We start from the raw sequence: 14,235 nt of genomic DNA, 5'->3' as shown, positions 1-14,235 counted from the left end.
AAGTGCAGGAACAAAATCCTGTACACTCCTGTATAAAGAACCTATGTCTGTCAGGACTTCAATTTACTAAATACAGTTACCATTTTCTTTTGTTAATCTATGCAGGTTTGTCATATGATTTCCAGGAGCCTAGTGGAGATGGATACAACCATAATCCAAGGCAGGACATTTCCCTGCATCCAGGTTGAGGCCTGCTACCAGCACGAACATGGAGCACTCCATGTAAGTCATGCATACTGTATTTTGTTTAAATACAGTATAGCTAATACTCCACTCATATGAGTGTGGAGAAGCCCTATGCACCATAAACCTGTCTACTCCTGGAGTAACTGCCTGTCAGAGAGACTGATGAGAGGGTTTTGCCGAGGCCCTGGGCCAATGGGAGGTCAGGGGTGAGGGCTTAGGGGTCAAAGGGAGTGAGAGCAAAGTTACAGACATGAAGATACAACTTGAATCTCAGAGTAAAGCTACCTTCAAACCAAAATGCATGAAGCACATGTCCAACACAGCTGTTTGGTGGGGAAAACACTGTTTTATGTTTTTAAATGATAGTCTTTGCAACTTTTCTAACGGACAGCACAACACAAGCCTCCCCCCAACACACTCCTCCTATTGAAAGCCATTGAGTTGCTGCGTCTTTTACTCATCAATTTGACTGATTGGAAGGAAGTCCACAATCATCAACAATGTAAATGTGAACTCTCTTGCTCGCTCTCTTTCAAGCGCATTCAGTACCTCTATCCATCTCTCTACAGGTGCTAGAGACAGAATATTCACCAGAGCCTTCAGACCAACTACCTGCGATATCTCCAGAGCACAGAGAAGTAATCTCTGCTGTTGGTAATATACTTTATGTAAACCTCCTTCAATGTGGTTGTCTGTGTGATGACATATTATCCAGGGCCATATTTGCATATTATCCAGGGCCACTGGTTGGATTGGATTTACTGTACTCACTCAAACTCATGCGATCTCCTCCCACTAAAAGTCTCCCATACTTTTATAAAAATGAATGTGTCCATCCCTCTATTCCCAGGTGAGTCTGCTGGGCCATGGAACTCTAGATCAGAACATTAAAAAACCTGTCACAATGTTGTCTGCTATCGACAGTTCCTTGAGGAATGATGCAACTATCAAGACTTTAAATAGTCAAATTTGGGGGATGAACATCAAATGCAATAAAGTTTTGTATGAACTACTCGTTAATTTTTTTAATAGATCACAAAACAATAACTGTTTCTTAGCCTCTTCTCATTTTCACTATCTACGATGGTAACTTAAACATCTGACAACATGCAGACTTTATCCATCAAGACAACACTTAGCGCTTATGATTAAAAAAGATCTAAAATCAATGCAAGTCTCATATGCAGGGTCAATACATTTTTATTCATGTATAAACACAGGTGTGCCAACTAAATATGTATCCCAGACGAGACTGAAGAATAGGACAAATAGGCTGCGTTTAGTTGGCCATCCAAAGTCTGATATTTTTTTCACAAATTGTTCTTTTGACCAATCAGATCAGCTATGAAAAAGAGCTGATGTGAAAAGATCTGATGTAATTAGTAGAGAAAATATCAGAATGGGCTGCCTGTCTAAAAGCAGCCAGGGACAAGTTAATTTAAGTCCGTTTCTATGAATTGAGTGGTTACATACACTACATGTTAAATGGCTACGAGACAGAGATAATGAGACTCTTGCTATAATCAAAGGAAAGGTACCACTGAAGGCCCCAGTATGCAGGCAGCTTGACGTAGATGTGTGTCACCATCAAGGCCCTTGTCACAGCATGCAGTGGCCTGATAGGGAGATGACAATAAATACATTATGTATGTTTCATCACCAAAGCCTTACTCCATCTCCACCTGAAATGCAATAATGAAAAACATGAATAACAATAATCCTAGTCAGTCAGTAACTCGGCTAACTAGGCTAATTAAAGCACATCAACCAAATGATACCCAACCAGCCTAAAAGTCTATTTAAAGTGAAATAGGGAAGGGCATTTTTCTTCTCAACTTTTCTAGTCACAAATTATTCAATAAACAAGCAGTGGAAAGATGTATTTTGACAAGTGTTCAAAAGTCAGTAACAAGTCCTTAAAATAAAGCTTCAAATATATATTCTCTACAAACCTAGTTAACATTAACTACACTGCAGTGATGATGGCAGGAGTTAGCTAGCTAGCTACATTTACCCCAGCAGTTTCAATTTAGCTATCTAGCTAGCTAATGGCATTTATAATCTACTTCAACAATCAGATGGTTAACTAACTAGAAAATATATTTGTTTTCCCCTGGTCTGGAGTTTGTCTGAAATGTACCATTATATTCATATGATAAGCAAACTGCTGTCATGCCTTTTCACACACCAAAAGAAAGATGAACACAGATAAAAGAGACTATTACTTTCAAGTAGATTGTTTTCATTTAATTGCCCTCATCCTCTATTGCTCATGTGGGGAGCTACTTCCTGAGATTTGATTGATGGAACAATCCAGCCAATGTTTAGGCGGTTGTAGTTTTGGCAGAGGGAACTGGTTGCCAGGAGTAAAAGGTCCTGCACCCAGAGCGCAAATCACATTTTCACTTCCAAATACATTTCTACAAACATACAAAACGTTTTACAAGCTTACGAATCTCTTGGTAATGTGATAACAGTCACAGAACTCAAAACGTGCACAGATTCAAAATCTGCAAGTGTATTTTTTATTCACAGCAGAATATTCATACTCATAAAATATCTTATACTTGCTAAACTTATTGAATGTATTCAAATGTCAAATTACAAGTTTAGCAAGTTCCTTGGTGTTCACATCAACAACAAACTAGAATGGTCCAAACACACCAAGACAGTCATGAAGAGGGCACGACAAAGCCTATTCCCCCTCAGGAAAAAAGATTTGGCATGGGTCCTGAGATCCTCAAAAGGTACTACAGCTGCAACATCGAGAGCATCCTGACTGGTTGCATCACTGCCTGGTACGGCAATTGCTCGGCCTCTGACCGCAAGGCACTACAGAGGCTAGTGCGTACGGCCCAGTACATCACTGGGGCTAAGCTGCCTGCCATCCAGGACCTCTACACCAGGCGGTGTCAGAGGAAGGCCCGAAAAATTGTCAAAGACCCCAGCCACCCCAGTCATAGACTGTTCTCTCTTTTACCACATGGCAAGCGGTACCGGAGTGTCTAGGACAAAAAGGCTTCTCAACAGTTTTTACCCCCAAGCCATAAGACTCCTGAACAGGTAATCAAATGGCTACCCGGACTATTTGCATTGTGTGCCTCCCCCCCAACCCCTCTCTTTACGCTGCTGCTACTCTCTGTTTATCATATATGCATAGTCACTTTAACTATACATTCATGTACATACTACCTCAATTGGGCCGACCAACCAGTGCTCCCGCACATCGGCTAACCGGGCTATCTGCATTGTGTCCCGCCACCCCCTCTTTTATGCTACTACTACTCTCTGTTCATCATATATGCATAGTCACTTTAACCATATCTACATGTACATACTACCTCAATCAGCCTGACTAACCGGTGTCTTTTATGAAGCCTCGCTACTTCTATAGCCTCGTTACTGTATATAGCCTGTCTTTTTACTGTTGTTTTATTTCTTTACCTACCTATTGTTCACCTAATACCTTTTTTGCACTATTGGTTAGAGCCTGTAGGTAAGCATTTCACTGTAAGGTCTACACTTGTTGTATTCAGCACACGTGACAAATAAACTTTGATTTGATTTGAGCAACAGTTGTTAAATCTTTCACACGTCATGATACAAGCTTGCAAAATTAAATTACACATTAGCGAAACGTACTTGCAACCACATCTCAATGTGAGACCACAAAATTCAAAATACTAACTCACCTTGTTCTGTCATCATTATAATCCCATAATTTTCAAGCATGGTGGTGGCTGCATCATGTTGTGGGTGTGCTTGTCATCGGCAAGGACTGGGGAGTTTTTTAGGATAGAAGAAACTGAGTACAGCTATAAGCACACGAAAAATCCTAGAGGAAAACCTGCTTCAGTCTACTTTCCAACAAACACTGGGAGACACATTCACCTTACAGCAGGACAATAACCTTAAACACAAGGCCAAATCTACACTGGAGTTGCTTACCAATATGACATTGAATGTTCCTGAGTGGCCTAGTTAGTTTTGACTTAAATCGGCTTGAAAATCTATGACAAGTCTTGAAAATGGCTGTCTAGCAATGATCAAAAAACAACTTGACGTAGCTTGAAGAATTGTAAAAAGAATAATGGGCAAATATTTTACAATCCAGGTGTGCAAAGCTCTTACAGACGTACCCAAAAAGACTCACAGCTGTAATCTCCACCAAAGGTTATTCTACAAAGTATTGACTCAGTGGTGTGAATTTATTAAATTGAGATGTAAATTAGATATTTCTGTATTTAATTTTCAATAAATTAGCAAACATTTCTAAAACATGTAATTATGGAGTATTGTGTGTAGATGGCTGAGAGAAATATGTAATCCATTTTGAATTAAGTCTGTAACACAACAAAATGTGTAATAAGGGGTATGAATACTTTTTGAAGGCACATAAAAAGCATAGGATGACATTGGAAGGAAATAAGAGTCGGAAAGGAAAGAACAATTGGAGAATATCAATTGCATGGTCCTCACATAGTCCCTCACCTTCTCAGAACCATTGGAGAAGAAGCTCAGAGTGGTGGGACCAATGGGTTTTGAGAAGGAGGCAAGAAAAGAGAACTCGGGATTCTCTCAATTGGGATTCTCTCAATTACATGTAAGGGAGGATAGAAAAGAGGCTACATTTATGAAAGTGGACAGCATTTGGGGGGTAATAGAGGTGTTTCAGTATCAATTAAAAGCTGTGCAGACTCCTTTAATTAGATTTTCACCAAGAGCTTGGAATGTCCCCAAATCAATTTTACAAGGACATGGAGAGGGTCTAGTGAAAGGTTGTCATTTTTAAACAGACAGCTTATCTAAGCCTCTACAAAGTCTTATTGACGATTTCACAAGTGCCAGGTAAAGTGGGACACAAATGTATTTCTAATGAGAAAAGTGTCCGCTTCATGTACTTAAGTGTGCCACTAACACTGAAAGACACACTTCAGCAAAAGTAGGGTTATGTTTTAGGGATTGTAGCGTCCACTGAATAATAAATTCTTGTTTCATATTTTTTTTTTTTTTTTTTAGATATTACCTTAATTGAACTAAACATAACTTGATTTGTGGTAGAGTGATTTATCTACCAAAAAGTGTCCCAACAATGCAGGCTTCAGCTTATGTCTTCTATTCATGAAACATTTAAGAAGCAATTCACATTCTAAAGCATCCTGAGGCAGTGGGCACAAATTACATTCAACCAAGGCACATTTTTTTCTTGAGTGGTATGTCAGGAGGCCAGAACATAAATAATATATACACTGCAAAATAACCGCAAGAAGCCCAAACAGTTATAGTACTTGAAAACAATCATTTCAAAGCTTGATTACATTGGGATATGAGCACATATGCCTCTATTTATCCATGGGAATACTTAGGAACAGATTTCCTAAATAAATGAAAATCACTGAGCCGATTTCCTGGTAATTTTATAGTCCTTTGGCCAACAATAAAAAAATATATTTTTTGCTCAGAAAACTTTTGGGGCCACCTATTGGAACCCTGCAATACAGGAACAAGTGCCTTAATCTTTCAACTGCTTCTGTACAAGTTGATACCGTGAGATAACATTGTCGATACCAGTAGAGTTGAATTACCTCTGAGATTGAAACATTTATGCGCAATTTAATTTAGGTTTACATTTTACAGCTCTATTCCACAGCAATTCAGGTAGTGCATAGGCTACATCAAGGGGACTGAACAAACAGGATGTATATTTTATTATAATTCAATGGTTAAGTTCACAATGTCAACTTTTATCCTCACCTAGGCCTAGAGAGCCTCTGTAAAGTCAGAAGTCCCTGTCAAATAATTAAACCTGAGAGTTGCAGAAGTAAGCAAACATGCCATTAACTGTGGAGGTATTGATTAGGGAAAAACAAGGTAACTAATTGATTGGTGTAATTTGCCATTAAACCGAGCATAGCAGGTGAGAACAGGCAAATGCTGTCATCTAGTGGTGAAGTAAAAAATGGCATGGGGACAATTTCTGAAATCTGCTGCCCTGACCAGAAAAAGCCTTAGATCTGAAAGAAATGGACAGGTATAAAAAGCAATGTGCTAGAAGCCCCAATTCCCCCTCTGATATGATAAATGGGTGCTTTTTGATGTTGCCATAATGTAGCTTCCTTTTCAATCACTTCAGTTAAAGGGTTGATGCACAATGGGAAAGAAATACTACACTTCTCTAAACACCAAGGCCCAGAACTAGAAATCACAATACAACTCATCTCTAGTATCACAATAAAGACAAGATCCATTTGTTTTACTTTTTAATGCAAAATAATAAAAATAGATTAAGTATAGCTTCATACTATACAATAAAAATATCTAAAAGAAAGAAAGAATTACCTATAAGATGAGGGATGGGGGGGACTGGATTCATATATATATATATTTTTTTTAAATCTTTATGGCCATCTCAGCAATAACTGAATAATAATTTATATAACATTGGGAATGTCAAAGAAAATAATGAGTTCAAAGCATAAAAACAGTTAATTTGGGCATAGAAAGTGCTTCCCCTATAAAACACTTTCTTGAACCAGTGTGGATGAGGGGTGGCAACAGTACTTTGTTTTCAGAGGTGTCCAGGAAATGAAATGGCTTAAGCTTTTTCCGTTGTCTCAAACTTCAGTCCTTTACATTGCATACTTTTGAGTCCAATCTCTTGCTAATCTGTTGTACCTGTAAAAAGAAAATTAAAACCAGGTTTAACAAAGATTTATTGCGCAATCTACAGCCAAAACGTACATTCGGCAAGTCTTGTTGTTTCAGCAGCCATATCATTATACAGTACATATCCTGGTAGGAGTGTCTACTTTCAGAATATATGTTTATTCTTTAACTGACTAGAAGCTGTAAACATGAAAGAAATTCAGTTAACCCACTGTTCCTAGGCTGTCATTGAAAATAAGAATTTGTTCTTATTAACTGACTTGCCTAGTTAAATAAAAGGTAAAATAAATATACACACATTTTCCTGCTAAAAGAGGGATGGTGTGTGTGTGTGAGAGAGTTAACTTACTTTTCTTTGTCCTGCTTGTAGATGTGTGCTATGTCTGGGACTAGCGGGTCATCTGGGTTTGGGTCACATAGCAAAGAACATATGGACAATAAAACTGGAAGAACAAAAAGTGAAGATAAGCCGGATGAGTTTATTTTGCAATTACACCATCACAATATTGTCAAGGGCAACAGTTGAACAAATTAGGAAAACATTTGAGATGCATTTTGCTTTAATTATTTTATATTGTGCAATTGGGTAGAAACGAGACAAAAGAAAGTTGGTTTACAAACTGTGAATGTAAGCCAGTTTGTCTTACCTTTCGAAACTGTAAGTGCTGGGGACCACTGTGACCTCAGAATGTCCAGACAGATGCTACCATTACTGTTTATGTTTGGGTGATAGATTTTCGTTGTGAAGGCTACCTATGGAAAGACAATACATGCAGAGAAAAAATGTCAGGCCTAAATATGTGGTTGAGGGTACTCCACACCCAGGGGAATATTGAGTAATAACAGGAGCTGTGAGGTGTTTCTAACCTTTGGTGGTTTGAAGGGATAGTCTGTAGGGAAGTGGATGGTGAGGAAGAACACTCCTCCCTGATATGGGCTGTCAGTCTAAAAGAGAGATGAAAGGTGAATTGTTAAACCAGTGATGTGAACCATAAAGTAACATCCAATACTCCATATAATGTTAAAGCCCACAGTCAACCTCACTTTACGTGTCATTATTTACAGCAACAAGACTGTGATGGGGGTTTACTGGAGACGATACACATCCAAGCATAGCATGTAAGTAACTCAGTTACAGAAGGCTATACAGTAAGACAAGGAGACCATTAACACTTGTTCCTTTGGTGGTGCAAAAAGGTTGAGTTTATAACAAATGGGATCAATGCAGAATAAAGAGCTTCTACCAGCAATCAACATAATGTTGACAATTATACTAGAAAAAAATGTGAATTTAGAAAAGGGCTTACAGGTCCCATGATGGTGGCTTGCCAATGAAACACTAAAATAAAGATGAGACAGAATAAATCATAATTATTGACAATAATACAACGCAAATAGTAATCTAAAAGGAATGAGTTGACCAGGTAAACTCCCCTTCATTTCCTATTAACTGAGTCACATACAAAGTTCGTATTCATCCAATTTTATTTCTGCATAACTTTTTATTTTATTTGGGGTGGCCACAACAACTGTACTGGAACTTACAGTCCTCTCCAACTGGTCCGGCTGAGCATTGAGCAGGAGGGTCCCTTTGCAAGTCATGCAACTCCTGTTAAAAAAAAAAGTATGGTAGCACAATGAATTCTGTATAGGGGGGAAATTCCATACATGTGCATTGACTACTTAACAATGTTGTTACTTTGACAAGCCAGTCTTGTGGTCTATGACTTTATACAGATTCAAGGAGGCCTTGCTATAGCTAGCTTATATCTGTAGATTGGAATTGATCCCCATATCAATAACTTACTGCAAAATGTAATGAATGATATCATTTAAGGCCCATTGCTGATATGTTATGTTGAAATATACACTGAAAGTAAACCAAGCAGATATACAATAGGCCACTCGTGATGATCGCGGTTCCAGAAGCGTTTTTATTCAGGCCCACATTGTTCATCATAGACAGAAATAACCAGAACAGCGACATAACTACCGAAAGCTAGCTAATTTATCTAGCTAACTAAAGTTACACCGAAAGCTAGCTAATGAATTATCAATCAGTAACTGGCTAAATTAGTTACTGATTGACTGATGCTGGTAGTTAACGTAACTAGCTAGCTAACATTAACTGGGCTAGCTAGTTGCAGCACAGAGCATACAGACCAATAGCCACTAGCTAACGTTATGCTATCGTTGGATTTTGTGTTAGGACATCGACCAACCGTTTATTAGCATGACGACGTAAAAACATATATGTACACACTTACCTTCTGTATTCTTTTCAAAGCCATGTCAGCCCCCTGCTTCAGATGTATGGTGTAACGACGGGACACTGTCAGTTGTATACCCGTATCTCGGCTCAGCTCACAAAAATTAGTTTTGAGATATGTATAATTTATTTTGTTTCCGCTTTTTGTTCGAGGAAGCAAACCGCTGTGCATTCTGGGGATTATAGTTTTTACTTCTAACATCAGCCTGTTAAAGTGGCAGTACACTCTAGACAGCTGCAAGTAATATATTGGGCGCGGCCTCAGCACAGGCGTTCCTGACCTATGCCAGATATTACAAGGCCTGGATAGGTATTTGAAGAATCAGCAAACCATGTAATAGTGTACCCAAGAATGCAAAGGTAACTGAAATAAATGACTATCGCCCCGTAGCACTCACTTCTCTCATCATGAAGTGCTTTGAGAGAATAGTCAAGGATCAGGATCAGCTCCACCTTACCTGTCACCCGAGAGACCCGCTTCAATTTGCTTACCGCCCCAATAGGTCCACAGACGATGCAATCGCCATCACACTGCACACTGCCCTATCCCATCTGGACAAGAGGAATACCTATGTAAGAATGTGGCCCTGGGTCTGAACCCCTCCCTGTGAAACTGTATTCTATTCTACTGTGTTTTAGTCAATTCCTCTCCGACATTGCTTGTCCTAATATTTATAGTTCTTCATTCCATTATTTTACTTTTAGATTTGTGTGTATTGTTGTAATATGTTAGATATTACCCTCACTGTTGGAGCTTGGAACACAAGCATTTCACTGCACCCGCAATAACATCTGCTAAATATGTGTATGTGAAAATTCAATGGAGCGAGACGCGTACAAGGCAAACAGGGATGAGCTCCGCAAATCCATTAAGGACGCAAAAAGACAATACAAACTCAAACATGAATCGATGTTCGACAACTCAGACTCGCGACGCATGGTTATCACGGACTACAAAGACAAATCCAGCTGTGTGGTGCCCACCTAAGCCTCCCTCCCAGAGGAGCTTAACACATTCTATGCTTGCTTTGAGGCAGATGATAACGAGTCATCCAGGAAAGCTCTCGCTGCTCTGGATTACCAGGTGCTTTTTCTCTCCAAGGCTGACATGAGGAAAACTCTCGAAAGAGTGAATATTCACAAAGCCGCACTGCTTCTTTACACACTGCTAGCTTAAGCCGGAAGCCAGCCGGACCAATGTGTTGGAGGAAACACCATACAGCTTGTGACCAAAATCAGAGTGCATGCGCCTGGCACGCCACAAGGAGTCACTAGAGCACGATGGGACAAGGACAGCCAAACCCTCCCCTAACCCGGATGACACTTGGCCAATTGTGTGCCACCTCATGGGTCTCAAGGTCGCAGCCGGCTGCGACACAGCCTAGGATCGAACCCTAGTCTGTAGTGACGACTCTAGCACTGCGATACAGTGCCTTAGATCGCTGCACCACTCGGGAGGCCCAGATCATGCTTTTCTACACAGTTAGAAAAAACTTTCTCTCATTGATCTTTCGTGACTGAGCGGACCTACTACATAAAGTTGAAGTCGGAACTTTACATACACCATCAGTTTTTCACAATTCCTGACATTTAATCCTAGTAAAAATTCCCTGTTTTAGGTCAGTTACGACCAGCACTTTATTTTAAGAATGTGAAATGTCAGAATAAGAGTAGAGAGAATTATTTATTTCAGCTTTTATTTCTTTCATCACGTTCCCAGTGGGTCAGAAGTTTACATACACTCAATTAGTATTTGGTAGCATTGCCTTTCAATTGTTTAACTTGGGTCAAATGTTTTGGGTAGCCTTCCACAAGCTTCCCACAATAAGTTGGGTGAATTTTGGCCCATTCCTCCTGAAAGAGCTGGTGTATCTGAGTGAGGTTTGTAGGCCTCCTTGCTCACACATGAGTTTTTCAGTTCTGCCCACACATTTTCTATGGGATTGATGTCAGGGCTTTGTGATGGCCACTCCAATACCTTGGCTTTGTTGTCCTTAAGCCATTTTGCCACAACTTTGAAAGTTTGCTTGAGGTCATTGTCCATTTGGAAGACCCATTTGCAACCAAGCTTTAACTTCCTGACTGATGTCTTTAGATGTTGCTTCAATATATCCACATCATTTTCCTGCCTCATGATGCCATCTATTTTGTGAAGTGCACCAGTCCCTCCTGCAGCAAAGCACCCCCACAACATGATGTTGCCACCCCCGTGCCTCAAGTTTGGGATGGTGTTCTTCGGCTTGCAAGCCTCCCCCTTTTTCCTCCAAACATAACGATGGTCATTATGGACAAACAGTTCTATTTTTGTTTCATCAGACCAGAGGACATTTCTCCAAAAAGTACAATCTTTTTCCCCTATGTGCAGTTGCAAACCATAGTCTGGCTTTTTTTATGGCAGTTTTGGAGCAGTGGCTTCTTCCTTGCTGAGCGGCCTTTCAGGTTATGTCCATATAGGACTCGTTTTACTGTGGATATAGATACTTTTGTACCTGTTTCCTCCAGCATCTTCACAAGTTCCTTTGCTGTTGTTCTGGGACTGATATGCACTTTTCACACCAAAGTACGTTCATCTCTAGGAGACAGAACGCGTCTCCTTCCTGAGCGGTATCACGGCTGCATGGTCCCATGGTGTTTATACTTGCATACTACTGTTTGTACAGATGAACGTGGTACCTTCAGGCATTTGGGAATTGCTCTCAAGGATGAACCAGACTTGTGAAGGTCTACAATTTTTTTCTGAGGTCTTGGCTGATGTCTTTTGATTTTCCCAGGATGTCAAGCAAAGAGGCACTAAGTTTGAAGGTAGGCCTTGAAATACATCCACAGGTACACCTCCAATTGACTCAAATGATGTCAATTAGCCTATCAGAAGCTTCTAAAGCCATTACATAATTTTCTGGAATTTTCCAAGCTGTTTAAAGGCACAGTCAACTTAGTGTTTTTTATTTTATTTTTTCTCCTTTCTTTAATCAGGTAGGCTAGTTGAGAACAAGTTCTCATTTGCAACTGCGACCTGGCCAAGATAAAGAAAAGCAGTTTGACACAATAACACAGAGTTACACATGGAATAAACAAACATACAATCAAAATACTGTAGAAAGATCTATATACAGCATGTGCAAATGTGGTAGGATAAGAGAGGTGAGGCAATAAATAGGCCATGGTGGTGAAGTAATTACAATATAGCAATTAAACACTGGAATGGTAGGATGTACAGAAGATGAATGTGCAAGTAGAGATACTGGGGTGCAAAGGAGCAAGATAAATAAATAAATACAGTATGGGGATCAAATCAAATCAAATGTATTTATATAGCCCTTCGTACATCAGCTGATATCTCAAAGTGCTGTACAGAAACCCAGCCTAAAACCCGAAACAGCAAGCAATGCAGGTGTAGAAGCACGGTGGCTAGGAAAAACTCACTAGAAAGGCCAAAACCTAGGAAGAAACCTAGAGAGGAACCAGGCTATGAGGGGTGGCCAGTCCTCTTCTGGCTGTGCCGGGTGGAGATTATAACAAAACATGGCCAAGATGTTCAAATGTTCATAAATGACCAGCATGGTCAAATAATAATAATCACAGTAGTTGTCGAGGGTGCAGCACCTCAGGAGTAAATGTCAGTTGGCTTTTCATAGCCGATCATTAAGAGTATCTCTACCGCTCCTGCGGTCTCTAGAGAGTTGAAAACAGCAGGTCTGGGACAGGTAGCACGTCCGGTGGACAGGTCAGGGTTCCATAGCCGCAGGCAGAACAGTTGGCCAGGTGGACTGGGGACAGGTGGACTGGGGACAGCAAGGAGTCATCATGTCAGGTCGTCCTGAGGCATGGTCCTAGGGCTCAGGTCCTCCAAGAGAGAGAAAGAAAGAGAGAAAGAGAGAATTAGAGAGAGCATACTTAAATTCACACGACACCGGATAAGACAGGACAAGTACTCCAGATGTAACAAACTGACCCTAGCCCCCCGACACATAAACTAATGCGGCATAAATACTGGAGGCTGAGACAGGAGGGGTCAGGAGACACTGTGGCCCCATCCGATGATACCCCCGGACAGGGCCAAACAGGAAAGATATAACCCCACCCACTTTGCCAAGGCACAGCCCCCACACCACTAGAGGGATATCTTCAACCACCAACTTACCATCCTGAGACAAGGCCGAGTATAGCCCACAAAGATCTCCGCCACGGCACAACCCAAGGGGGGCGCCAACCCAGACAGGAAGATCACGTCAGTGACTCAACCCACTCAAGTGACGCACCCCTCCTAGGGACGGCATGGAAGAGCACCAGTAAGCCAGTGACTCAGTCCCTGTAATAGGGTTAGAGGCAGAGAATCCCAGTGGAGAGAGGGGAACCGGCCAGGCAGAGACAGCAAGGGCGGTTCGTTGCTCCAGAGCCTTTCCGTTCACCTTCACACTCCTGGGTCAGACTACACTCAATCATAGGACCTACTGAAGAGATGAGTCTTCAATAAAGACTTAAAGGTTGAGACAGAGTCTGCGTCTCTCACATGGGTAGGCAGACCATTCCATAAAAATGGAGATCTATAGGAGAAAGCCCTGCCTCCAGCTGTTTGCTTAGAAATTCTAGGGACAATTAGGAGGCCTGCGTCTTGTGACCGTAGCGTACGTGTAGGTATGTACGGCAGGACCAACTTGGAAAGATAGGTAGGAGCAAGCCCATGTAACGCTTTGTAGGTTAACAGTAAAACCTTGAAATCAGCCCTTGCCTTAACAGGAAGCCAGTGTAGGGAGGCTAGCACTGGAGTAATATGATCACATTTTTTGGTTCTAGTCAGGATTCTAGCAGCCGTATTTAGCACTAACTGAAGTTTATTTAGTGCTTTATCCGGGTAGCCGGGAAGTAGAGCATTGCAGTAGTCTAACCTAGAAGCAATATGAGGTAGATTGGATGGGCTATGTACAGGTGCAGTGATCTGTGAGCTGCTCTGACAGCTGGTGCTTAAAGCTAGTGAGGGAGGTAAGAGTCTCCAGCTTCAGAGATTTTTGCAGTTCGTTCCAGTCATTGGCAGCAGAGAACTGGAAGGACTGGAAGTGTATGTAAACTTCTGACCCACTGGAATTGTGATACAGTGAATTATAAGTGAAATAATC

General features: G+C 40.9%; 1 protein-coding gene across 2 annotated transcripts; it reads right to left on the bottom strand.

Moving 5' to 3' along the window:
- Window positions 1-6,433: 6,433 nt before the first annotated feature.
- Window positions 6,434-9,363, bottom strand: LOC139570936 (ubiquitin-conjugating enzyme E2 D4-like). 2 transcript variants are annotated; one of them, XM_071393283.1, is made up of 7 exons: window positions 9,120-9,363; window positions 8,398-8,461; window positions 8,160-8,191; window positions 7,720-7,797; window positions 7,500-7,605; window positions 7,202-7,295; window positions 6,434-6,861 (listed from the first exon to the last, which is right to left on the bottom strand). In XM_071393283.1, the coding sequence occupies exons 1-7, from the start codon at window positions 9,321-9,323 to the stop codon at window positions 6,816-6,818; spliced, it is 624 nt and encodes a 207-aa protein (XP_071249384.1). In that variant the 5' UTR covers window positions 9,324-9,363; the 3' UTR covers window positions 6,434-6,815. The 2 variants fall into 2 exon arrangements, with proteins under 2 accessions (XP_071249384.1, XP_071249385.1); XM_071393284.1 differs by lacking the exon at window positions 8,160-8,191 and having other exon boundaries at window positions 9,120-9,289.
- Window positions 9,364-14,235: the final 4,872 nt, after the last annotated feature.

This window comes from Salvelinus alpinus, chromosome 3, assembly GCF_045679555.1.
Source record: "Salvelinus alpinus chromosome 3, SLU_Salpinus.1, whole genome shotgun sequence".
Taxonomy (NCBI): Eukaryota; Metazoa; Chordata; class Actinopteri; order Salmoniformes; family Salmonidae; genus Salvelinus; species Salvelinus alpinus.
The sequence above is the reverse complement of the archived record's forward strand: the minus strand, read 5'-3'. Positions and strand labels throughout refer to the sequence as shown.